Source organism: Parasteatoda tepidariorum, chromosome 4 (assembly GCF_982258835.1).
Source record: "Parasteatoda tepidariorum strain Cologne lab strain chromosome 4, Ptep-v5.0, whole genome shotgun sequence".
Classification (NCBI taxonomy): domain Eukaryota; kingdom Metazoa; phylum Arthropoda; class Arachnida; order Araneae; family Theridiidae; genus Parasteatoda; species Parasteatoda tepidariorum.
Genome location: NC_141758.1, coordinates 81,441,218 through 81,468,748, shown reverse-complemented (window position 1 = coordinate 81,468,748; position 27,531 = coordinate 81,441,218). Strand labels below are relative to the sequence as shown.

General features: G+C 28.8%; 1 protein-coding gene across 1 annotated transcript; it reads left to right on the top strand.

Annotated features, from left to right (window-relative positions):
* The first annotated feature begins 1,554 nt into the window (after nucleotides 1–1,554).
* Nucleotides 1,555–25,168, top strand: LOC107439968 (lysosomal acid phosphatase-like). Its single transcript, XM_087161465.1, has 10 exons — nucleotides 1,555–1,685; nucleotides 3,572–3,667; nucleotides 6,688–6,768; nucleotides 8,827–8,979; nucleotides 11,279–11,374; nucleotides 13,183–13,272; nucleotides 14,839–14,959; nucleotides 17,580–17,665; nucleotides 20,260–20,568; nucleotides 25,045–25,168. Exons 1-10 carry the CDS (start codon nucleotides 1,575–1,577, stop codon nucleotides 25,054–25,056), a joined length of 1,155 nt encoding a protein of 384 aa, XP_087017591.1. The 5' UTR covers nucleotides 1,555–1,574; the 3' UTR covers nucleotides 25,057–25,168.
* The last annotated feature ends 2,363 nt before the right edge of the window (nucleotides 25,169–27,531 follow it).

Below are 27,531 nucleotides of genomic sequence, written 5' to 3'. Positions count from 1 at the left end.
ACACACACATATATATATATAGCTTGATATTAGCCCGACTTTACATTAAATGCTGTAATGTGAAACTATAAAACAGGTCTAACAATATCTATGATGCCCTTTTCTTATCTTAATTTATAACCTTGAAGAGTGGTATTGCTATCGATACTTATTCATTTCTAAAGCTAACAAAATTATTCAATTATCCCTTGAGCAACTCTCATAGAAATGCCTCTTTGAAGAACCAGAGAACTATTCTGAACTCTGTATGTGTATGAATGTATGAATAATTCATAGATTCATGAAGACTTAGAATTGTACCTCAGAAAATTGAGTTGGACTGCTTTGAAAAGGGTCTTTATTTACTGTTCTATTACATAAAACTATGCTCAGGGTGCTCAGAAAATGTCTGGAAAAAATTTAATATGAAAAAACGAAAATTTAAAAATTTGAATGCAGAAAAATAAGTAAGGTTTTGTTATAGAATGCGTGACCTGAGATAACTTGTTTATACCCCAATAAATAGCGCAGATTGTGGCTGTCTATACCATTTGAAAGCAAATATGTCAGGGTTTTTTGAAAATTTGAGAAACGTTCATATCTTTAAGTGACATGACAACCGTGCATGACTTAGTATTAAGAGTTTCAGGACATCGGTTGCCATAACTGGCACCAGCGACTGATTTTTAATCTCGTTATTTCAGAACATACGTTCTACATACGAAAAATCTGTGTTTTAGCCATAGATATAAGCTCTAAACATAAAAGTTCAAGATAAGGTTTTTTATTTGAAATAAATTTTCTGATATTTTAAAGTTTTTAATACAACATTTTCAATACTTTTACGTGAATCGTGATGGCATAGTGGTTTAGGCACTGGACTGCTATGGTGGATTTTTGAGGCCCTTGTCACCATAGAAGGATAAAGCCCACACAGCTTCAGATCAATGGGTACTAGCTTGTCTGGGAAGTAAAGGTAAAGGTGGTCTGCGCGCAGAATTAATCACATCACCATTGTCATGCCGTTAGTCACAAAATAGTTTAACCTTAATCTCTATGACCCCACAATCACAATAGGCTATTACGGTAATTTATTATTTTACTTATTTGGTTTTCACTGTAATAGTAAAAATACGTTTGCATTACATTTAGAACAACAAGTTCTGTAGAATAGATAATCGGTAAGAATTTATTTGAACATTTTAGTAGAATGGCTTCAATAAAAAGTAATCACGGTGTGTTTAAATTTACTTGTAACTAAGGCAAACTTTAAGTACGAGAAGCTCAAATATAAACAGTTGCCTTTATGTGTAAACAACTTGAAACTAAGTTTCAGTTTTAAGCGAATGTGCAAGTATTATGTTAGAGAAAATTAAAACTATTAAAATAATCTTTATAATCAGATGGATAATGTCGAAAAATGGGGAAATGCTCCAGACATCAAATCAAAGGATGTATGCAGAAGCATTAAATGTCTGAATTGTTACTTATTTTTATATTCTTACTTCTTATCTATATCTAAATGACTTTCAGAAAACTGCTTATAAACAACCTGTTGTATTCGTACTTACCAGACTCAACCGCAATTGAAAACAATGAATATGGATGCCATGTTCAATCAAAATGTAGTTTTTGCAATGTTAATCACCCTGATTAACGTTTCATTTGCAGCTAACAATAAATACAAATTGGAGTTCGTTCAGATGGTAAGTTCAGTTTTCATGACAGCATTAGTAGTTGCGACCCATCCGTTACTGTTGCCTTGTTAATACTTTTTGTTTATTGACCTTAAACAGATTTTTTCATCGAATAAAAGACTAATCAATTAAAGTATTGACACAGATCTGGTTTTGCAGGCATAGTTTTGATTATTAAGAGATCAAAATTAAATGTAATAATTTTGTTTGGCTATCATAGTAACTTTCTCCAAAATATTTTTTTTTAAATCCGTGATAACTTGGTTCATAAAAAAACTTATGTTAGGCTAAATGTTTTTCATCTAATAGATTATTTTTTAAATATTATGGAAGGCTAACTCATTAAAGTTGGCCAACGATTTTAAATAAATATTTTATATTAATTTTTAATTGTACATTTTGTTAGTCTCATATAAAGTTTGTCATGAAATAAATAACTTATTAGTTCAACAGCCAAGATGAATTGTTAATAACACGATAGAGTTGAACATGAAATGAATGACAACTTGAAAAATATGATTTTTTTTTATCTCGTTCTTTGTATGACATCAAAGAAAGTTGCTTCTTATTCACAACCTTTCTAACACTTGTAAACTTTCTTTTTTTAAAATTTCTGTTATTTTCAATTTAGTTATAAAATTTGCAATTACATTAGCAATTTACATTAAATTATTATCAATTAATTTTCGACAATGATGCTAAAACATGCATGGTACGTGTTTCGTTTTAAAAAAAATACATTGCACAAAAGACTCTACTGGAAAGACCACGGTCTAATTTTATTAAACTTCAATTTCAGAAAATTCTTAAAATTATCTTAAATTTTCAAAAAAAAAATAGTGTTCTACTTGCTTATTTTTTAAAAATGAGACTTTAAATAAGTATGATATATAATGAAATGATATATCGAAATTGATAACTTTTTGTTAATTTATTTTATTTTATAACAGGCGTTGAACAGCCGATTAAATTTTGTACTACTAATGTCTGCTACTCTGCAACCTTGTAGTTTTGAAACCAAAACAGAAGACTAAGGAACTCCTGAATCAAGTAATGAGAGAAATTTGCCTTCGTGGAGGACCTTATGATGGAACTAACTCACATTTGCTTTACCTGACGGCAAATAGACGTTAACCCATTATCCGTCTGTCACTAAGGATATTTTACGTCAGCACTGTTGTCGGTGCAGGCTGGGTGCGGAATTCGTTTCGACCAGCCATCAATGGGATTCGAATTCGGGTAACCTCATGGGGAGGTAAGCGCTCTATCCTCTGAGCCACCACTGCTCTTTTGATATCTGCAAATACTAGGAAAAGAGTTTACTGAACTCGAAGAATCTAAAGTATACAGGTTGTTTTGATATCATATGCATTTTTTGAACATTTGTTTAAAAACTTGAAAAAAAGGGGGGGACGGTGGACATCATAACGGGTTGGAAAATAATATTTCAGTCAAAAAAAAAAAAAAATGATACTAAAACATCGAAGGGAGAAAATTCAAAACTCAAAACAAGTTTAGTTGCCAAATGAAATTTAAGATATTTCTATTTTCTCTCAGTTTCCTCAGAACATGAAACTGGTTCTTCTGTTTTTAACTTAATTATGTTTGATGAATTTTCCATTAATTTCTATTAAAACTTTACGAACACCAGATTTTTCTTACAATCTCGCATTAATACTAGAAAACACTTTAAAAAATACTTTCTTTGCTTATATACCTACTGTAATTCAATATATGAAATAGAGAAAAGAATTTCAAAGAAAAATTTACTTATTCAGCAACTTATTCGTTTACATTACATTAGTTCATTCAGTAACTTGAAATGCCCGTTATTCATACTAATTTTGTTGAAATAAATTCATTTATTTTAATGTAGTTTATTTATTTACATATAGATGTATCGCCATGGTGACCGAGCTCCACAGGCGCTATATCCAACAGACCCTAATTCAGCTTCTGATTGGCCACTAGGCTTAGGAGGTCTGACTGCGGTAAGAATTATAGACATTTTATATCATTTTTCGAAAATAAGGAAAAATAATTGGCTTGACCGAAGGGGAGAGTTAATCTATGATCAAAGCTACTTCTTTACACGTAAATGCTTTAGTTGATGTACATCAAGTTGATAGTTGATGCACATCATCTAAAGTATTTACGTAAAAAAAAATTAGCTTTGATCATAGATTAACTCTCCCCTTCGGTCAAGCCTATTATTTTTCCTTATTTTTGAAAAATGAATACACCAGTTGGCAGAAAAGGTATCAAGCACGTGTCATTTCATCAAAATACATTTAAAAATAAAATCAAATAATTAATAATTAATTGACGTCTGAAAAGTAATTGTATTTATTTATTTACAAATTAGTTCCTATGCTTCAGTTCATTAACAAGCATGGAATTTAAATTGTCCGCATATTAAGATTGATATTCTAAAAGCCAGTATAAGCATTGTTTTCTTATGCTTTTTAATTTAGTGTATTTTTAATTTTTTAAATCTTTTTATGAATCAGCCATTAAAAATGATTTGATCCATACCGGTGATAATTGATTTGTCAAATAAAAGAATTATGACAGATTCCAAAGTATTCTTTAAAAATACTAAAAAAGAGAACTTTATCAGTTAGAATCAAATTGGATTACGAAACAAAAAAGTGAATAATATATATATATATATATATATATATATATATATATATATATATATATATATATATATATATATATATATATATATATATATATATATATATATATATATATATATATATATATATATATATATATATACATATATATATATATATATATATATATAATAAATAAATACAAGAAAACACTGAGAAAGTTAAGAAAAACAATAAGTATCATTTATTGCGCTTAAGCTGCATATCCATTTAAAAAAAAAAAAAAATTTTTTTTTGAGTGCTCCTCACACTATTGTATTAATATATTTTGCTTTGGCTTTATTGATACAATATCAGAAAGCACTCTGTTTTGCGGATATAATCGTGTGGGCTGAAGAAAAGGTTATATCTTTTTTTTCTTCCGGTTTTTTAATTAACATTTCACTTTTTTTTTTTTTTTTTTTTTTTTTTTTTAATAAAATGTTGTTTGTTATTTTTTTACTCATTATTTCCCACCCCCTTTTTTTCATTTGTCTATAATTTTTCTTTGTTTTATTCTTCATTTTGAACTTTTATATATATATATATATATATATATATATATATATATATAATCCATTTCCGGCAAATCCGTATTAAAAATTTTTTTCTTTGATAATTTAAATAATTTTTCTCTGTGCTAATCCATATCGTGCAAATCCGCGGCTAAAATTATTTGCAAAAACAGGCAATTTATGTTTCTCTTTTCGATTTTATATGTTTTCTTAAATAAATATCTATCTTCTGAAACTATTTATGACCATTTTCAAAAATTATCCAGTATAATATTACCTTGCGCACATCCATTTCGGGCCCATCCTTGGTAACTAACAAATCAAAGCTCAGAATAACAAATCACTTCAGCAGTGCAGTAAGAACGACACTTTAAAACCCTCTTGTTACACTCAATTTGCGCTTTTGTTTTCATCTTTTGTTTTCATATTTTGTAATCTGGCAATCTTTCTGCGAAAACATTTTTAAATCATTTTTGAAAAATTTTCTGTCCGTGTAAGTTGATCTGATTTTGCTACTCGCTTTATAGTCCCCCTTTTTAATGTTTTTTCTTTTTCTTTTATTTTATTTTCTGTTTTTACATGTTACTTATTTTTACTTTTTGTGATCTATTTTATTTGTTGTTATTTTCATAAAAATTTTTTTGAGTGCTCCTCACACTATTGTATTAATATATTTTGCTTCGGCTTTATTGATACAATATCAGAAAGCACTCTGTTTTGCGGATATAATCGTGTGGCCTGAAGAAAAGATTATATCTTTTTTTTCTTCTTTTTTTTTTCTTCCGGTTTTTTAAATAAAATTTAATATTTTTTTTTGTAATTTTTTTTTAAAAAACTGTTGTCTGTTATTTTTTTACTTATTATTCCCCCCCCTTTTTTTTTCTTTTCCATTTGCCTATTATTTTTCTTTGTTTCAGTCTTCATTTTGAACATATATATATATATATATATATATATATATATATATATATATATATATATATATATATATATATATATATATATATATATATATATATATATATATATATATATATATATATATATATATATATATATATTTATATATATATATAAAATATTTATAAGTTTGCAAATCCTTTGCTAAATATTTCAATACTGAAATAGACTCATCATACATTATTTCATCGTAAAAAAACATTCCTCCAGCCCCTCGAATCATTTTAACTTAAAAATGCACCCATCACAATATTTTTCATTAAATAAATAGAAAGGAAAGAAAATTAAATGGTGGTATGTCATTAATTAATATTTTAATAAGGGACTTTATTTTTACAAATTCTTAAATTTGGTTCCTGGAAAAAGATAACAAGTCTATGCAACTTTAGAGTTAGAAAATTGTGAATAGATCTTTGATAAATTCTTTAAAGTTGAACCCCTTTTTCCTAAATCTACAGCTTATAAGTCGAGTTTTTACAACTTACAAAAACAGTGCCTTTTACGAAATTTTGGGATCGAACTTTGATAGCGGTAAGAAGGTAGAATCTTGAATTCTTTCGATCACATAGTGACATTTGAACTCTTTCGGCATAGTAGTGATCACTAAGATACGATTATCTGATTATGAAAAGAGGCAATTAATATAGTAAAATAATGAATTGTATTAAATATTAGTGTCTAACTAGTGTCTAAACTAGAAAAAATGTTCAAATATACGATCATTTGACTGAGCAACAGACTTTAATTCAACAGCAAGAGTCCATGCACATGTTTTTTTTAAATGTTGTGTATTTTTTCCTTTCATAAAAAATAATCCAAATTCTTGTTTCAGTAGATTTTTTATTTTTAAAAGTGCTTTAATTTTTTGTTTAGCTTGGGAAAAGAGAGCACTATTTATTAGGAAAACTTTTTCGAAAAATGTATGAGGGGTTTTTCACAACCAAACCAACAGAGGTAAGTTTTATATAAAAAAAACATTATAATTATGTTTCTGTTATGATAATTTATTTGTAATTCTGTTAATTGTTTTAATTTGAAGTTAATATATTATTTAATTAAACAGAATTTATTTGATTTATATAGATTGAAATATAGATTGATTTTATAGATTGAATTTGATTTATTTTAAAAATTAAAGGAATTTTAAATATTTTATAGGTTTAATTAATTTCAAGAATTTTGATTGCTTTCTTTTATTTCTTACAGATTTTAATTATTGTTAATTCTTATGAGTTTTAACTTTTAAATCAAATTACGTTTGTAAACTTTAGTTATTTTTAAATTAAAATATTTTTTTAAACTCAGATTATTTTCTTAAGTTAAAGTTTTACAAGTTGAAGTCTCTTTAAAAGTTAAAGTTCATTTTTAACTTAATTTATTGATTTAATTATTTTAATGCATTTTACTTAGTTTCTTAAATTTCAACTATTTCATTAACTTAAAATATTGTTACCAGGAAAACTAGACGCTCTTCATTTTCAGTAAAACACAACTAAAATAATGTCTAGAATTAACTTAAACGCTAAGATTGATGTGATCTTGAACTAAGTTATTGCAATTTCATCCTGGCAAAAAAATTGGTTTCATGTAATTTTTCCTTATAGATTGTATTTTAAAACTGGTATACTCAAGATAGCAGTGCTAAAATAATTTTAATAAAAATTGCATTTCCTTTTTTTTCATTGTTATAATTTCTGAAACTTGATTAAAGACTTCATTTGCTTCAAAAATATACAAATTGGTAATCTGATTTGCCTCTTTCGGGCACTGTGGTATTTTCAGTTCAATTTTTTTCTTTTTTGCCTACTGTGGTTTTTCTAGATTTGTTTATCCCCTTTTTTTCCATTTTTTGTTCGCAACTTTACGGTTTATATTTGTATATTATTTTCTTCTTATTCACCCGTGGCAAATCTTGAAAATGGGCTCTTATTTTTGGGAGCTTTAAACAGGTCGGCTGTTATTTCTAATTTGTATATTTTAGCGAACGAAGTTTTTATTCGAGTAATATCTTACCGCTCAGTTTCTTGATATTATTCTTCATACTTCTGAAACTCCTTTAAATGCATAGTCTTACGTGAGGTAAGCCATTACAGTTTGAAACTGAAACCTATATTAAACCCACATTTACAGCTGCTTCTATATACATTATAAAAGCAATAATAAAAACTTGCTTTTAATATTTTAATAACGTCTGTAAACCAGGGCTCGAAAAAACTCAGTAATTTCACCCGTCCCCGAGGACGGCTTGTCCAACAATGTACCCGTCCTCCTTTGAAACTAACCCGTAGCTTCTAAATAATTAAAAATATAATTTTCTCTTATTTATTACAAACATTTATATAAATTGCACTATGAATTAGTAGTTACTAGGATTACATTATACAGTAAAGAAAGAAATACTGGGTTACTAACAGTAGCCTAGTATTTCTTTTAAGAAATAATTTAAATAACAAAGGTCAAGTTATCTGGAATGTCAATTTATCCGAGGGTACTGCGTTTTTTGAGTTTGAGTCACGAACATTAACGGGAAAATGGCTTTCCCCGCGGACGTCGGATTCGAGAAATTCGTTGTCCGCAGGGAATTTTTGACCGCCGAGGACGGGCGGACTTTTCGAGCCCTGCTGTAAACACTGAAATTACTTTTAACATGTGCAGATAAACATAAAATAATTTATTGATGAGGCTAGTAAAACAGTTTTCCACTTGTTATTAAATTTATGGATTTTGTAATTAATTTAGAAACGATTTGTAGTATATAAAATTATGAGATTTATTGAAATAAATTTCAACACTATAATATGCTTCCAATTCGCCTTTTTGAATGTCAATTTAAACGTGGGTTTTAGGAGGATAAAAAAATGGTCATGATATTATACCATCTTCTTTCTTTTTTAAACGGTTGATTGTGTAAGCTCTGATATCGACTGATGCATATGTCGATACAATCAAGGGTATAAGGAGGATAAAAAAATGGTCTTGATTTTATACCACCGTCTCTCTTTTTTTTTTTAGGTTGATGCAGTTAGCACTGATATCGACCGATGCATAAGTAGTGCTCAAGCTAATTTTGCATCATTTTTCGCTCCCACTCCAGAATGGAAGTTTTTAGATGATTTTGATTGGCAGCCCATACCTATAACTACTGTTCCCAATGCCTTAGATAAAGTAAGATACCTTCGATTCTCACTTGAAATTTTTCATTTCAGTGGTTTAACCCTTTAGTGCAGATGGACACCAGTGATCCGTTTATATATATTTCTTTCTGACTTTCTAATTACAAACAAAAACACATTTTGGTATATTTTAATTATAAAAAACAGTCTTATAACGAGTTGAATTCTCTGGTCTGGAGCCTCTAATTTTGAAATTTTTTTTGGTGTACGCATAAGTTGAAAATGAACAAACTAAGCTAAAATAGGATTTTCGCTGAATGAAAACGGAAAGGAACTGTTATAAAAAATTAGAGTAGTTGCTGTGAAACACATCGTGTTGTTGTTAAATTTCGTTATTTTCCTTGAATTGCAAATTGTGAGGCAGAAACCAAAGCAATTATTGTCTTTTTTTTAAATACAACATTTTCAACGGCTATTTTTCTTGAATAATTTCATTAAAATAACTGAAATATTGATTTGACATAAATATGAAAATAAGTTTCAAAAATCATTACTGGTTTAAAAAAAAGTCAGAATCCTCTCCATCCTCAGAATCCTCGTAATCTTTCCATGGAACAGAAGGGTTCAGTGAAACACTTTTTGGGAACCTTTGAGTTAAGTAATTTACATACTGGTGTTATATCTCACTATTGGCATATCAACGAATTGGCCCATATTGAACATTCACTCGATATTTAGCATGCGTGTTACCTTCGAATTGTGGAAAAATTCTTATTGAAACTTTAAACCTATAAATTTTTTCCATCTATTAAAATATTGAATAAAATTTTTTTTTGATGAAATTGTGAGAATATCTCTAAAATGTAGCATATCATGCATAGCGCCGGAGGAATTTTAAGTCTATAATTTACTGTCGGGTGTCACAAAAGTGGTCGATGATGTGAAGAATTAATTAACGAAAAAAGTAAGGAGATACGTTATACAAGGCTATTTACGTTGTTCGGCTAAGAAAACAGGCATACTTATTCCCATTAAATTTCAAAACTAGTTACAATTCTAACTCTTCAATAGTTGGTCCTTCTGAAATAAAAAAAAGCAAGCAAACTATAAAGCAAAATTTTTTGCTGCTTATCAGGTCGTTTGAATTGATATATTCACTCGGTCATTTCTTTGTTTTGTCTTCAAATTGTATCAAGTTGATTCTTGAACTGATGGTTATTTTAAAAGCATTATTTTTCAACTTTTTCCCAGCAAGCAGCTACATTTCCTTACGAAATCCGTAAAAATTATTAGTGAGAAAAAGTGCGTTTTTTTTCCAGCTGAACTTCCTAACATCTTAACTCATAAAAATATGACTAAAGATTAAAATGCTAATGCTCGTTGTACCCAAACTGATGTTATCAAAAACCATACCATTCTGTCACACCCATACTTCACACCCTTTTAAAGGGAAGACCCATTCATACATCAATTCATTCATTCACAGATCGTAATTTGTCCTAAACCAGGGAATCATTAATCTCAAATTCAGTACCCCCAGAGGTTTAAATTGTTTCCCAAATCTATGAACTGGAATTTATGAATGGAACTAGAATATATAAACTGGAAGAACATAAATATTAGAAGAATACTATAAATTGAACTCGTAAAAAACTCTTTGTGTACATTATGCTAAAGAATTTCTTTTAGTTGACTATAAACAATATTTATTTGTCAATAAACTATAAATCTAATTTCAAAAATTTTAATTAGTTACTTTGTCCTTTTAATGAATTAAAGTTAGATGAATTTTCCATTTTTATGTTTGCTTTTATACAATGGAGTTGAAAACTTCTTTTTATTTAATTCGAAGATTTTTGTAATAGTCTGTTTTGATCATTTGTTACACTATTTAAAATAATTAGTATACCATTATGAACCCCGAGATTTAGTGGTTAGGCACTGAACTGTCATTGTGAAGATCTGGGGTTCTTTCCCCAGAAGCGGCTTGAAGTCCATCCAGCTTAAGATTGTTGGGTACCAGCTTATACTGGGAAGTAACAATGGCTCTGTGTGCGGTGTTGTTCACATTGACTCAAGCTTGCCGTTGGTCTTGAAGTTACGTTGGAATTGAAGTTTTAACCTCCAAGATCCCCTGGTACACAACAGGCTGTAGTGGTCATACTTTATTATGTAGTTTTAATCACTATGATTCATTATTACATTTTATGTGTTTAGATTAGGAAATGTGTCTAAATTGGAATCTCTTTTAATTACTAATTTAAAAAATAAACAGTTTTTTTTTTAAATTAGTTTTTTAGCAAATAGATAACTGTTAATGTATTTAAAAATTCATAAAATTCATGTTTCAGTATTTAGGATATCCTGGTACCTGTCCCGCATTTGAAAACGCCATGGACAGAATTTTCAACTCACCCTCCAATAAAGCATATAACGCAAAACATCAGGTAAGTCATCTTTCATGATTCATGATTGGCGATTACTCACATTCATCGAATGATTCAGGTGACCATTTTAAGAATAGTTTTGTATAAATTTCCATGTTGGCAATAAGATGTTTATGTGTATTGTACTGCAATCTACTGAAATCCCCGAAAAATTATTAAGTACCTATCTGGAAAAAACACAAACAAATAAATTTAGGCATGAAATATCACCTTTTGTAAAAGTGTGGTTTATCACTATGCTACATAAAGTTCTTTATTTGAAATAATTGTTTTATATGGAGTGATGCTACGTAAACTGTGTTATACAGAATCTGGTAATTAACTATTAATTTTTCATGCCGAAATTGATTAGTAATTATTGATGTCGTAATAATTTTTATGAAATAACCATTTTCTCTGGTTATTAATATAGCTTTTTGGTGTGTGGTAGCCTATTGGTAAGAACATTAAACTTCGAGTCTGAGGTGCTGGGGTTTGATTCTCGATGACGCGATATGTGATATAGTACATGCTATGCATGGGATGCGAGTACATGCGATGTACGTTCTCTTAAAATTCGTGGATGTTGTGATTGTCGTCGAGCAGTACCATGAATACATGAATGCAGGGATCTGGAGAAGAAAATGTCCTTCCCTATGTCTAAATTGTGGAATTGACCTCCTCACAATTGAGAGCTTCCGCCATCTATACGGGGGTTCCGACCTCAGTCACAGTTTACCTCTAACGGTGCTCTCTTGTCAAACGAAAGGTGCTTCTTCCTAACTTAATTCGCAAGGCCGCAGTGTGGTGAACTTGTCTTGTTCAAGTGTCATTAGAAGCAGCAACAACGATAGCTTACTTAAGGGATAAAATAAGTCCACCAGAGAAGAATATCGCAGTCCCGGAGGGGGATTAGTGACTTATTAGACCACCATCCTTGCTTTTAATTTCCGTAAAAGTACATAAAATTAAAAAAACAAAACAATAACAACAGCTCATGCCTTTGCCAAATGAAGTAAAGGCAATAGACAAGTCATTAAGAATTAGTCTAGGCCCCCAGGGTCCAAGCACCGAAAGTTAGATACTTAGTCTCATGAAACAACTTTTCCCATCATGAGTAGACAGGTCATTAGGATAATCGTTTTTATATCAAATTTAAAGTTCAATAATGACTAATTGTACGGATAAACTATTGATTTTTCACGTCGTAATTGATTAAGAATTACTATTGCTCTAAAAATTATTCTGAATTAATGATTGAATTGATAATTTAATTAATAATTTAATTAATCAATCACTAATATTATCTGAATGAAGCCCGCTCTAATTTCACATTGAAAGCATGATAATTGTATGGATAAGACTGTTTATTGCTATTCACTAGTTGTATTTGTTTAAAGTAAATGGAAACATCACTTTAAAAATTAAAGAAATAGAAATTAAGTTTATATAAATGGTTACATTATAGTTCGAAAAATGCTGGTAACAAACTGGAAGTATTTTTTACTGTTTTAAATTATTATTTAGATTTGCTGAAATTTGAATCTACAGATCACATTATCGAATACTTTTTTTAAAATAAGTTTTTATTTTTCTTGTAAACAGTATGATGAAAGGAAGAGGTATGACTTCAGATTTAAATTTATATATTTCCTTTCTTTATGAACTGAAATTAAATTTTCTGCACAGTATTTAGAAGAAAAAAAACCGAAATTTTGGTGCATTAAAAATATTTTATAAAATTTTATAAGCATAAGATAAATTTGTGAATATCACAACATAGAATGAGTGTATTAAATATATAGTAATATTTTTTCTTTTTCATATAGAAATTGTATGAATATCTGACGAAATATACAGGAGCTGAAATAAATGATTACCTTGGTGCCCGGAGAATATATGACATTTTATTTATTGAAGTAATACATTTCTACCATATGATTATTGCTTTATTGAAATATATAAGATTACGTAACTTTCATAATTACGTGGATACTGTGAGTTGTCAGATTAGTTATCTTAGTAAGTTGGCCAATTTTGTTGACCTTGATTGTTAAAAACCGAATTAAAGGAAGCTAAATGATTGAAACATGAACTGCCTAACTTGTATGTAGATCGTTAATATAGATCAATTTTATCTAGTAGCTTTTTCGAATGTTAATTAAAACCCTTTATAAGATGACCGAATTTCCCCCCTATTTATTGAAAAAAACTACTCTTTTTTTTACTACTCTTCTACTTGACCAACTGTCTAAATTGATACCTAAAGTAATGCTCCGCTAGTGGTCATATTATTCACGACACTTGACTTTCCGTTTGACGCATCTTATTAAACCTTAGAAGATTGTGCCATGCTTAAAAAACTTCAACTTTTGCTCAAAGAAAGGAACAAGATATCATTTGATATCATTGTCACATAAAAATTAAAAGAAAAGTTGTGTCAATTTAGTATTTATTTATTTTTGCCTTAAATATTTGGGCAGTTATTCCAATATTACACTGTATGGCATCAATTAACATGCAAAAATTGAGCATTATTCATTCATTTTTAATGGTTTTCATCCGTGAGAAAAAAGTTTTTTTGCGTGGTTGGTGGTTTCAAGATTCCTATCTGTCTTTTCTAAGCCAATTTTGTCTGAAATATTAATTTTCCTTTTCTTCTTTTTTTTTTATTTATAAAAAATGAAATTATTCACCTTTCTTTTTCTAAAAAACCGTTTCGTTTTTACGCCAAATCAAACAGAAATTATGATGATTTACGTAACATCTGTTTTGGTTACTAAATTGATAGTTGCGCCTTTTTTGTTCTTCTTCTGAATATAAATATTTCGGTAATTTTTCTTAATTCTAAATGCAATATCTCAAAATTATTTAGATCAAATTTCTCTAAGTTATGAATGAATGTTATCAATACTTATGACTGGACAATGGACGGTTCGATTAAATTTTTATTTTCTAAATGAAAATAGTAACTAAATAAATTTATTTGGAATGAATTGCTATTTTTGACTTTTTTTTCTGGCGAAATCGGTTACGATATTTGCTGCAAATTATATAAATATAAATATTATGTCTAATGCTTAGTCTATTCTCTAAGTTGACTAAGTATTCTCTAAGTTGACTAAGTCTACCTTTTTGCTAGTTTTCCCTTCATATTTGTTTAAAAAAAAAATCATATTTTTTGTATTTATATCATGCTTAATATACTCATGAATTTAAATAAAAAATTTCAAATTTCAAAACTCTTGACTAAACTAAAAGCATTCAGGTATCTTTAGAAAAAATGTATTAATTAGTCGAAGTCTGACGAATAATTTCAGCAAGATCAATGTTAAGTTTCAAATAAAAGCTTTGCTTTAAATTTAAATAAATCAAATTTAGCTTATTCACTAAATATTTTTCAGTAGGACACATTTAAATAACAATGAATTGTGCGTATTTGAGTATACTATTGTGGAATATTAATTTTTTGTATCTTCACGCAGAAAAAATACAATCTTTCGACTCCTAGTTGGGTTCCTCCAATATTTGAAGAATTGAAAGACGTAGCAGCTAATGCTTATTCATATATTTATAGTTCAAAAGAAATTCTGCGTTTGAGAGCAGGTAAGTTTTTTCAATATATTAATTTATTTAAATATTTATGTAAAGATTAATTTACTTGTATACTTATTTATATAATTATTCATTACTCCTAACCATATATGGCAGTACTTTTACTTTCGTTACTTTTACCGCCGGTACAAGTAAAAAGTATGTACTTTTACTTGTACTTCGTTACTTTTTAAATTTAGTACTTTTACTTGTACTTTCGTTACTTTTTTAGGGAAAAAGTACAAGTATTTGTAACGGAAATGTCGAATGAAATCGTTACTTTTTTCTAAAACTCAGTAAGCTTTCAAAAAAAAAAAAATAAATTAAGGAAAATGCTTATGTTTTTTTTAATTTATAAAATTAATGTGCAATATATATATATATATATATATATATATATATATATATATATATATATATATATATATATATATATATATATATATATATATATATATATATATATATATATATATATATATATATATATATATATATATATATATATATATATATATATATATATATATATTCGAGTTTTATGCATTTATTGAATAAATTTTAAATAAAAAATTTCGAATTTTTTTATTACGTTTTTCAATTTTCTTTTTGAACTCACTAATAATACATTTTTGTCTTAATACATTTTTTACTAAATACATTTTTACCTAGTATATTTTTTACAAAAATTATATTTATGCCCGACCTTGTCAAACCACGCTCAGTCAAATCTCTAAGAACTTCAGAACTATTTGTGCTATTGAAAACTATTGTAATTACTATTTTAACTCTTGAAAACTCGAAGGTATAAATTTAGCCGCTGATACTAAAATTAGTTTACGAATTTTAATTATTCCGTTAAGCAGAAATGTTCGGAAAATGATTTTCTCGCATGACTTCAGCATTAGCCATTGTTACAAATAAAACTGTTGACTGTTCTGTTTCAACTTATAATGCACATTCAATTATTTTTTACTAGCTCGAAGATCACAAAGATATCTGAAACCCCGTGTTTGCTTTGTTTATGTTTGTGCTTTTAAAACGCTTTTCTATAGAGCAAAACAATTTTAAATCAATGGTAATTTAAATAAATAAAAATAATAAACTAAAAATTAAAATCAATAGATAAAATTTCTTTTTCGTGCAAATCCATAAAAAGTTTGATATTAAAATTATATTTGATTTTAAAATTATATTAAACGATTATATTATAAAATTATATTATAAAATTATATTATAATGTTCTTCCGAATTTAAAAATAAATTAATGTCCATAACTTTCAAAATTAAAAATAATTAAATAAATAGCAACAATTTTGCAAAAACATTAAAGAACATAAGAATATTATTCAATAAAATTTTAGGTTACTCTGAATTTTCGATTTCCTAGAAATGTACTTTTAAATCGTTACTTTTTTTCCTTAGTACTTGTACTTTTACTTGTACTTTTTACTCGTTACTTTTTAAAATAAGAACTTTTTACTTTTTACTCGTTACTTTTTTTAAAAATACTTGTACTTTTACTCGTTACTTTTTAAAAGTAACGTTGCCATATATGCTCCTAACCGAACTCGAAGACAATAAGAAAGAGAGGGAACATTCTAAGTTGGCATTTAATCATATTTATTCAATTTCCCTAAATATTTGATGTCACTATTTATTTAATTAATAAAAATATTTAATTTCCCTAAATATTTAATTTAACTATTTATTTAATTTCCTTAAATATTTAATTTTACTATTTATTCAATTTTCTTAAATATTTAATTTCACTGTTTATTTAATTTCCTTAAATATTTAATTTCACTATTTATTTAATTTCACTATTTATTTAATTTCCCTAAATATTTAATTTCCCTAAATATTTAATTTCACTATTTATTTAATTTCCTTAAGCATTTAATTTCACTATTTATTTAATTTCCCTAAATATTTAATTTCACTATTTATTTAATTTCCCATAATATTTAATTTCCTAAATATTTAATTTCACTATTTATTTAATTTCCCTAAATATTTAATTTCACTATTTATTTAATTTCCTTGAATATTTAATTTCACTATTTATTTAATTTCCCTAAATATTTAATTTCCCTAAATATTTAATTTCCCTAAATATTTAATTTCCCTAAATATTTAATTTCCCTAAATATTTAATTTCCCTAAATATTTAATTTCCCTATTTATTTAATTTCCCTAAATATTTAATTTCAATAAATACTTAATTTTCCTAAATAATAGAGTAAATATGATGGATATTTTCTTTATTCGGCAGCAAATTTCTAAACATATAAAATCCCTGGCCCTTGTTTTCTGTATTGGGTTCAAAATTACATGGCTACGAAGTTGAACATTAGTAGTCGTAATTCCAAAAATTGCGTCAGCTGATCATTGGAGGTTTAAAAAACGTTACCAATAGCCTATAGGTGTTTAGCACTAGTGAGATTGATATCAATCAAATAAATGAAAAATGCTTTTCGAAAAATTACACAATTATTACGGTGTTACAATTTCGTTTTTAAAGAGGTTTTACTTTAAAGTATAAAACATATCCATACTTTGCATGAGTAATATTATAGCTATGTTTCCATTGTTTTTATACAACATAAGATTTCACTTTTCAATTCTGAAGGTCCCATTCTCGGACTCGTGAACAAAATATTCGATGATAAAATGGAAGGTAAAGCATCAGAGTTGAAATTTCGAACATATTCATCAGTAAGTATGATCCATATTTTGACAAAACCTTTATCAATTGTTTATTTTATTTAGGTGCTTAAAAATTGCATAAATGTGCAAATGTTAATTACCGAATATTATTTAGTGAAAAGTTTTTGATAAATAGTTTTTGATTAACTGAAATAAATGCAAAATTTTTTTATTGATTTAAAGTCAGAAAATTTCTAAAATTTCTGGTTAGAATCGCTAGACAGCAAAGTGAGGTATTTCTATCGTTTTTTGTATTGGTAAAAAGAGTTTCTTCAGAATAAATTATTTCAATTAAACAAATGGTGAACCTTGTCTTATGTTTATTTAATAAAAATGGAAATATTAATTGAATAAATTTAAACTTTTTAAAAAAGTATTATTAAGATATCTTTCGAAATTTGTAAATTATTTTACCGGGTATCCGAAAAATGTCCCATACTTTTGAAAAACAATTGTAGGAAAAAAATGACCCGAAATCTACGATTTGTTTCATTCATCTTTGGCAACGTCTCCCAAGTTTTAAAATTAGTTGCGCAGTTTGTCAACAGGTGACGCTAATGAATGGCAGCAACTGGTTTCTCTTTTTCTCTTTTTGAAGAGTTGAAAAGAGATTTTATTTAATCCATGTTAACCTAAGGAGAATCTTTGTATTACTTTTTTTAACATGATAGCCTCATAGTAATATAACTGTACAGGTTTGACGAAAGGAAAAAGGATAAAATTAAGAAGATTATTCAATGAGTTTTAACATAATGGAAGTTGTAGCAAAATAATAAATTTAGTAAGATAAGAAAGGAATTTATAACAAAAATATTACAAAAGTTTTTTATGTCCATTTTCTTAAGTTCTTCCGTTTTAAGCAGTTACTCTTAACCTACAGCGATTCCGTTTTAGTCGACGATTGTCAATAAGACTTGATATATCCGTGAGATGAAATCTGCTTCAGGAAATCATTGCTGCCATTAGGAAAAGAAATACCCAATAAAAATAGCTCAAATTTCAGCGACCAGGTGAAAATATAGCGCGCATAATAAATAATAGCTAATTTAGAGACTGCGTAAAGACCTCAGTGGTTAAGGTATTTAACTGTTATTGTTAAGGACGAGGATTCGGTCCCCTAGTGGCGATCTGAAGCTTATCCATCAAATACAAGCCTATTTTGGAAGTAAAGGAAGCCTTACCGGAAAGCTGACCAAATTGCCCCAATCAAGCCGTTGGTCACAAAATCCTGGCAAATTCAGTAATGATTTTTCATGAGAGGCAATTGATTCATGACATACACTGAATAAGGAGTTTTTTGTGAAGCACAGGTTTTAAAGTGCTCAGCCAATATCTTCCAAAAGAGAGAAGGCTCTAACACCGGTTACCATAAAAAAGAAATTTCATCTTTTAGTAGCTCGGCATCTTTTTTATTTTTCCTCCACTGAGCAGTTTATGTGTCGTTACGTCAGAAGACTGAATTGATATGTGCTGAGGCCCTCTCTCTTCTAGGAATTGTTGGCTCTACTGTAGCAAGCATTGCTTTTCGATCTATTGCAGCAAGATAACATCAGTATTCTTGGTTCGCTGAATACAGATTACTGTCTTTCTGATAAAATAACTTTATCAACTCACACACTTTCTTCTGCAACGACAAAGAAGGACTGTTATAGCTGTTTTTCGAATCACTCTAGTTACATGACATAACGCTACTTTGTGAATATTTTGTTATTTTCATAACTACGTGGACATGCTTCCGTAGAAACGAGAATTAATAATTCATTTTGATAATTTCGACCTAGGTATAAAAATCTTATTAAATTAGGATGGTTTCTTTTAAAAAAATTTAATAATTTATAGAACATGTTGGTTATTTCTGATGCCCAGATAATTTCCCGCCATGGTATATTAAGTTTAAAATTGTAGCATCGCCTTAAGTGTAAGTCGTTTAAACTGAAACATTTTTATTTTCTTTGGTGAAAGATGCATAAGGAAATTATCCCCAGTATTGTAGTAAACGATACCAGTTTTGTAGTTTATTGATTTGAAAATCACTTGCTTATCTAATGTCTTACCGGCTGCTCTAAGAGCAACTGATGGTTAAAAAACAATCATTTTAGAAAAAACAGAATCAAATAGAAATGCACGGTTAGCTGCTTTTTGGTTTTAGAATGCAATTTTTTCTCTATATATTTTTTACCTTAGTTAGATGTGTTACATCAGCTATAGTTTACATTAGTGGGATTAGTTAGATGTAGTTAGACAATGAACGCAAATGACACTGTGATTGCAGTGTCATTTGAGTTACAAAGAAAGCACCAAATTGCATAAATCATTTCTCGTACATGAAAACTACTATTTATTGCTTGAAATTCGAACTTATTCTTGATTGTAGATTTGCATATTATATTGATTTTTATCGATATCGTCAAGGGCCACAAACCCTTATATGGATCTAAACAGGATAGTGTTAATTATAGCAACGCTGCATCTGATGTTTCGCACGAATATTTATTTGTTTATTATTTAACAGTAGAGAGAGGAAAGGAAACTTTTTAATATTTATTTATATTTATTTATCAGTAGAGAGAAGTAAGGAAACTTATTTTTTAAATCTATTTCAGCATGATGTGAACATTGGTGCAGTATTAGCAGCTCTTGATAATCTTCCTAGAAAAATTATAAATTATTGTTCAACTCTTATATTTGAGCTGTACTCTGGACCGAAAGGACAATACTTCCTTCGACTTCTTTTCCTAAACACTCCAAATATTGACAAGTTCAATCAGACACCCGAGGTTTTAATTTTACCTGGATGTAAAGAGTACTGTCCCTACGAAAAGTACTTGAAGATCACGAATCCTTATGCCCACACTGATTATGAGAAAGAATGCGATCTTGATTCTACTGAAGATGATGCCATCTCATACGCGGTGAGAAATTTAATACTTGATTAAGTAACGTACACGGTGCTGTGGAAATATATATATATATATATATATATATATATATATATATATATATATATATATATATATATATATATATATATATATATATATATATATATATATATATATATATATATATATATATATATATATATATATATATATATATATATATATATATATATATATATATATATATATATATATATATATATATATATATTTATATATGTATATAATTTATATTTTATGTATATCTATATGTATAAAAGTGAATGTGCGTCTGTCTGTCTGTCTGTCTGTCTGTCTGTCTGTCTGTCCTCTATAGACTCCTAAACCATCCGACAGAAATCTATGAAACTTGGCATACAGATAGTTCAAAGCACGAGGAAGGCTTCGGTCGACATTAGAACATTCTGCGATAAACCGTTCCAGCGATATCAGTGAAAGTCGAAATGGAATTTTCTGATTGGTTAAAAGCTAGCCATTGTTTTAAATTTTGCTATAAACGATTCAATTTTCAAATATCTTGAAGATAACAACAGTGATATTTTCTATCTTATAACTCTATTCATTTAGAAAAGTAAATTAAAGTAAATTGCATATACTTTAATTTTTAATTCGCGCGTTTCTTCATGTCAGGTGAGCACAAGCAAGTAAAATCAACGAGAATAGGTTTCTTAATTGTTGGTTGTATCACGGATTCAGTACTGGGAAAACTGTTTAATAAATATAAAGACAAAAGCAAATGTCATTCAAATTGCACGTTTTCAGAAATATTTACATTTAGTACGTAATTTTAGGTTAGCACAATTAAATATAGTTTTCGAAGATTTCAGTGCTGTGACAGTTGTCATTTGAAAACTATTAGTTTGTTTGTTTATTTATGCAAAGTTTTCGAATTCATCCATTTTATTTCTTTCATTTATAAAATTGATTTTTGTTTTAAATCTTATAATTTTCATATTTCTTATTCATCTCATTTTTATTGCTCTTTTTATTATTTAAAATATGTATGTGATATTTCGATTTAGCAAATTTGCGACCACTGTCAACTTTTACATTTCTTTTTCTTTGTCAGAAAGAATATTTGCAAAAATATGCCGCCTAAGCAAATCGCTCTTAGTCGGTCGACATCTCAAGCGCGCAAAAAGAGAACAACCCGTGTTTCAGAAACATCGGGGCAACGGGAAAAAGACTTGAAACTAATCGAGAACAGAATGCTTTTGCCCGTTCCTTAGAAACGTCTGAGCAACAGGAAAGAAGACTGTCAACAAATCAACTACGAACTACACAAGCCCGTTCGTCGGAAACATCAGAGCAACGGGAAGCAAGAATGAAAACCGACCGAGAACGCATTTCGCTATTCAGACGCTGCCAATACTCTGATTTGAATTTCAGTGCATTTCACTATGATCCGACAGCAAACTATAGTCTTCCCTCAAGTGTCATCATCGGAGAAATATATCAATTATGTATGTTTTGTAATACTCTCAAATTTAAAAATGAAGCAGCTGAAATTTGCTGTTCTAGAGGCATACTGAAACTACAAGATTTTACGTTGCCTGCCGAGACATTATCAACCTTCGTATCAGGTCAAACAAACCAATCGAAACATTTTTTGGCGCATATACGCAGGTACAATTCGTGTTTCTAAATTACTTTATTCGGTGCTACACGTATCGTGAACGAGAATTACATCCCAACATTCAAAGTGCTAGGCCAAATTTATCATCGTGCAGGATCACTTCTTTCAATGCCTAACGCAGATCATAAATTTCTACAAATTTATTTCATGGATAACACAAATGATCAAGTCAATCAACGTTGTCAGGTAAACAATGGCACTAAACGAAAAATTGTTACCGTATTACAAAAATTTTTCGATCAACATAATCAGTTAATTAGGCTGTTCACAATTGCCCTTGACTAAATGTCATCCGATATTTACAAAGTTGTTATTAGAGCTGAAAAAACACCTGTAGGCCACCACAAAGAAAAATACAATGCGCCAACATTGGATGAAGTGGCTATTGTTATAGTTGGCGAAGAATTTACCTCCCGCGATACAGTTCTTCATCGCAGAAATCGTGACGTTCAAAGAGTTCTCAGAAACTTATGGATCATATGATGCATTGCAATATCCTATTTTATTTTGGTGAGGAGAGGAGGGATATTATTTTAACATAAAATTAAGAAGTCCGCAAACAGGCGAGAAAACCAATAAGAAAGCAAGTGCAATAAGTTTTTATGCATATAGATTAATGATTGCCAAAACGCTGATAATCATACTTTAAAATGTCGACAATTAGTTCATTAATACATTATCGATATGTATGCGAAAATTGAAACTGAACGCCTACTGTATATTAAATTAAATCAAACCAAATTACGTTCAGAAGAATGCATTCATTTACGGGATGCAATAATTAATGATGGTAACGTTAATCCTAATGATGTGGGGAAAATGATTATATTGCCGACTACATTTGCAGGGAGAAAAACTTGGACTCCCTGCAAATGTAGTATTCATACATGTCTGAGTATTCATACATGTGCCTTGGACTCCAAGGCACATGTATGAATACTCACAGGATGCAATGACATATGTTCTCGCATTTGGGCTCTTAGATTTATTTATTACATTTACGTGCAATTCTGCTTGGGTTGAAATTAGAGATATTTTGTTACCAGGACAATCATCATCGGATCGTCATGATATTACAGCACGTGTGTTCAAACAAAAATGATAATCTTTACTTGATTTCATTGTGAAGCGTCATGTTTTTGGAGAGACACGGTGTTGGGTGTACTCTATTGAATGGCAAAAACGAGGATTGCCTCAGGCACACATTCTAATTTGGCTTATTGAAAAAAAACCACCTTGCCAAACTGATCAGATATCAGCAGAAATTCTTGATGTCACCATAGATCCAGTCTTATTTCAGATCATTGTCCAAAATATGTTTCATGCTCCGTGTGCATCACCATACATGTCTGTTTGAAAATGCACTAATGATATCCTAGAGAATTAACTGCTGAGACTATCTCTGGTTTTTTTCACCATTAAATAAAATTTGCATTTCAAATCATAATCGCAAATGTCATTTACACACTTAAATACAAAATTCAAATTCAAATTGAAAGCGTTGCAACGCACGCAGGGTACAGCTAGTATATGTATATATATATATTATTATTATTTTTTCTTCATATGTCTATAATTTTTCTTTGTTTTATTCTTCATTTTGAACTTATATATATATATATATATATATATATATATATATATATATTATTATATGTATATTTTTATATCGTAAGAGCTCAAATGATATCTTGCAATCATTTTGCAATTAGTTATTGCAGCACCACATTGAATTTCAAAAAATTAGTTCAACAACCTATAATGCTATTTTGATCAAAATACCTAAGATTTCGAATTTTCGAATGAATAAAGAGATTGTTTGCACTACCCTTTATGCAGATAACGGGTCCTTCTCTACCACTCCCTCTACTGTTGATTTTACTGTTGTTTTCGTGTTGCCTGTCAAGAATGCTGCTTTGGCTAAATCAGATGTTCCTTGGCAATTGTCAAGCAATGTAGTTTTAGAGGTGTACCATGACCGTTGTATAATGTTTATTGAGGGAAAGTGACTCTCAATAACTTTTGATCCAATTTCCAAATTTTACAAAAGTTCTTCCATGGAATTAGAATGTTTATTCAGTGGATTCCATTTGCGACCCTTTAAAATGCCTATAATTCCGAGGAGTAGTTGCCAAATAATGTTTCAAAAGTTTGCGCACAACGATGATCGAATATTCGAGCCTCGTGAAGTGAGTTATACTTTTGCTTAATTCACTTCGTTTTTTGGAAACATTTTTGCTTACAATTTGAAAAGAATTGATGGAGATCCTTAGAAATATCGAATATTAAAAACTACGACTTGAAAGCTTTAGTAAGTTCTTAGCTAAAATTATTTGATGGATATCTATCAGAAATTGAGTTTTCTTGTTTTAATTTTCGCAGTTAAAAGGTGTACAAAACATCTTACAATTCAAAATATTTCAATAAAAAAATATTAATTACAATTTTTGCATAAAATTTCCTTTGAATAAAAGAGTCGTGTAATTTCGTTCAAAGTATGAACTTAAATAGTTTAAGTGATAAAGCAAAATTAGGAAAAAATAGAATTTACAATAAGGGGTTTAAACTTTTGAACCACTCGACTGAAAAAACAATTGGGATCAATTTTATGCAGAAAGCCTCTATACCTCATTATTTAAAAATGAAAAATTCGATACGCCGAAAAATCCATCCAAAGGAATACTACTTTGTTATTAAATTGATATCTTATGAATAGATTATAAAAATTCGAATTTTGTCATAATATGTTAATGACAAATAACTACAACAACAACACAACATATGGTTACAAAGAAATATTTATTTTTCAGCTTTCTGTTTGAAACCCGAAGATGAAAGTTGAGAATCATTCTTTCTGTTGTGATATGAACGACAGAAACATCACTAAAACTATGTACAAGTTTAAAAAAATGAAATTTAAAAATAAAATAAAAACTTTTTTATTGCTCATCATAATTTTTCCAACTTTTAACTTTTTGACGCAGATGGATTATATATTTTTTTATTTTGACACTGTAATTAAAGCAAAAATTTATTTTGGTATTTTTTTAATTAAGAAAAACGGCTTTATGGTTATTGGCATATAGTTATTGACTTATATTGCTATTGACACATAGTGGTTTTTAGGCATGAGGAAGTTGAGAATCATTGTATGAACATTTTGAAGCAGATGGAACACCGATGTCCCTTTCATGTATTTTTTTCTGATGCTCTAATTACAAGCAAGAATATATTTTAGTGCATTTTCAATTATAAAAGCAGTTTAATAATGACTAAAAAAAACTCTGTTAGATTATCGGAATTATATCTGCGCTAAATATAAAATCTTAAAAAAGTAATTTGAAAAAAAAATTCATTCATATTCAAAAACCCTAGTAACAATTTTACATTGGCCCCAGTTGGGCAGAAAATTGGCTGATACGGGTCCCATAAGAATACACACCGAGAGGCCTATATTGGGATGACAGAAATGTATCTTGTTCCAGTATTGAAAGCTTTTTTATGTCCAATATTGAAAAATCTAGACATCTCAATGTTTACCCAACATTATAAATCAATAAAGGACGTTCATGGAAAATGATATTGGTCCATTATTGAAAGTCACTCTAGGACCAATATTGAAACATCTAGACATCGCATTGTTTACCCAACATTATAAGTCTATCAAAATCCTACATAGAAAATGATATTGGTCCATTATTGAAAGCCATTCTAGGACCAATATTGAAAAATATAGACATCCCAATATTGGCTTGTAGATTGTTGTTTGAGGCACGCGTGTTAAGTTTAGGCCCATAAGGGGCGAAGCTAAAAGACACTGTTGTTTCTGATATAGACTGAGTAGCAATAGCACGATGTGGTCAATGTCGCAGTCACAAATAGCAAGTCAATTGTTCGCTGTGTTCCATCTATCAAAGTACCCGTGTAGAGTTTGCTGAAACAAGCCTGCCTGCGAGCAGCCTTTGTGAGGCTAAGTTACCATCAATGTCAATCATCATCTGTTCGAAGGAAACTCAAGACTGAATCAATGTAACATATATTATATAGTAGGGAACTAGAATTTAAAAGTTGTAGTGGTAGTTACGCTACTGGCTCTATATGGTAAGCCTACAAGGGTCCTACATAGAAATTAATATTGGTAACCATTCGAGGACCAATATTAAAAAAATTTAGACACCCCAATAGTGACCCTATATTCTGAACCTATTAAGGTCCTACATAAAAATAAATATTTGGTCAGAATATAAAGCCATTCTAGGACTTATTATTACAGAGCTTATACACCTCAATCTCAGTCCGATATCGAAAGCCATTCTAAGACCATTGTCTAGAAATATATAAGACCTTTATAGACTTGTAATTAAGGACCAGTTCTGTATTTACATCTATTGAACGTGGAAAGACTTAAAATATTTTAATAATATCCATTTCAATATCTAGTTCCTTAATAAGTGATTTACAATACAAACAAATCTACCTGTAACAGATTTTTTCTTTTTTCTCAAAAGATATTTTTGTTTATTTCATAATAGTCCAAATACAATATAAACATTCACCTTTTGAAAAGAGATATTTTCTCTTTGTTCGTCTGTTAAACTTCTGATAGTTCATATAAAATATCGGTGAAACTGTACAAGATTGAAAGAAAATTTTTGTTTAGAATTATTTATTATCAAATCAGAAAACCACTGCGTAAATGCTTTGTCTTAAAACTCTTAGCTGATCCAAATATCTTGAAAATTATTGTTGTTGTTTCTCATCCCCACTGGTCTAGCGGAGCTAGACCAGGTCCATGAGTCCATTCACTCTCAGGAAAAAATTATTTAATTAATCGAGCAATTAAACACACATATTTTTAAAAGGAAAAATTGCCTTTACTCATTATACGGCTTTTGCAGGTAATACGGTGTGATTTGGTCTTAGAAAATTAAGCGATGTAAGGGAATTAAGCGTTGCCTCAAAAATTTATTCTTATTCTTGAAATTAAAAGATGTTAAGAAATAGATTGAGAAAAGCGTTTATTATTTGCTTTTTTAGGTTTTATTTAATGGCTATTAAATATCGGGTTAATCGGCCAATTTTAAATGTGGTCTACAATGGATGAATACCTTCTTTAAAATATCGTTTCATTCGTACAAGTCTATATGGGTCATTCTCACAAAAACAGTCATTTTCATGTCCCCAGTACATTTTATTTTTGTTTTGCAGCTTACGAAAAAAAAACTTCAGGGAAAGAGTCCTTCAGAATGCAAGCTAATAAAATAATAAAAATAAAATTATCAATTTTTATTTTTTAT

What these genes read in the sequence shown, in the direction of transcription:
- LOC107439968 (XM_087161465.1), top strand. Translation starts at nt 1,575, where the DNA reads ATGAATATGGATGCCATGTTCAATCAAAATGTAGTTTTTGCAATGTTA. An exon ending in GCTTAGGAGGTCTGACTGCG is followed by an intron (nt 3,668 to 6,687) that starts GTAAGAATTATA and finishes TTTTTTGTTTAG; the next exon opens with CTTGGGAAAAGAGAGCACTA. An exon ending in ATGACATTTTATTTATTGAA is followed by an intron (nt 13,273 to 14,838) that starts GTAATACATTTC and finishes ATCTTCACGCAG; the next exon opens with AAAAAATACAATCTTTCGAC.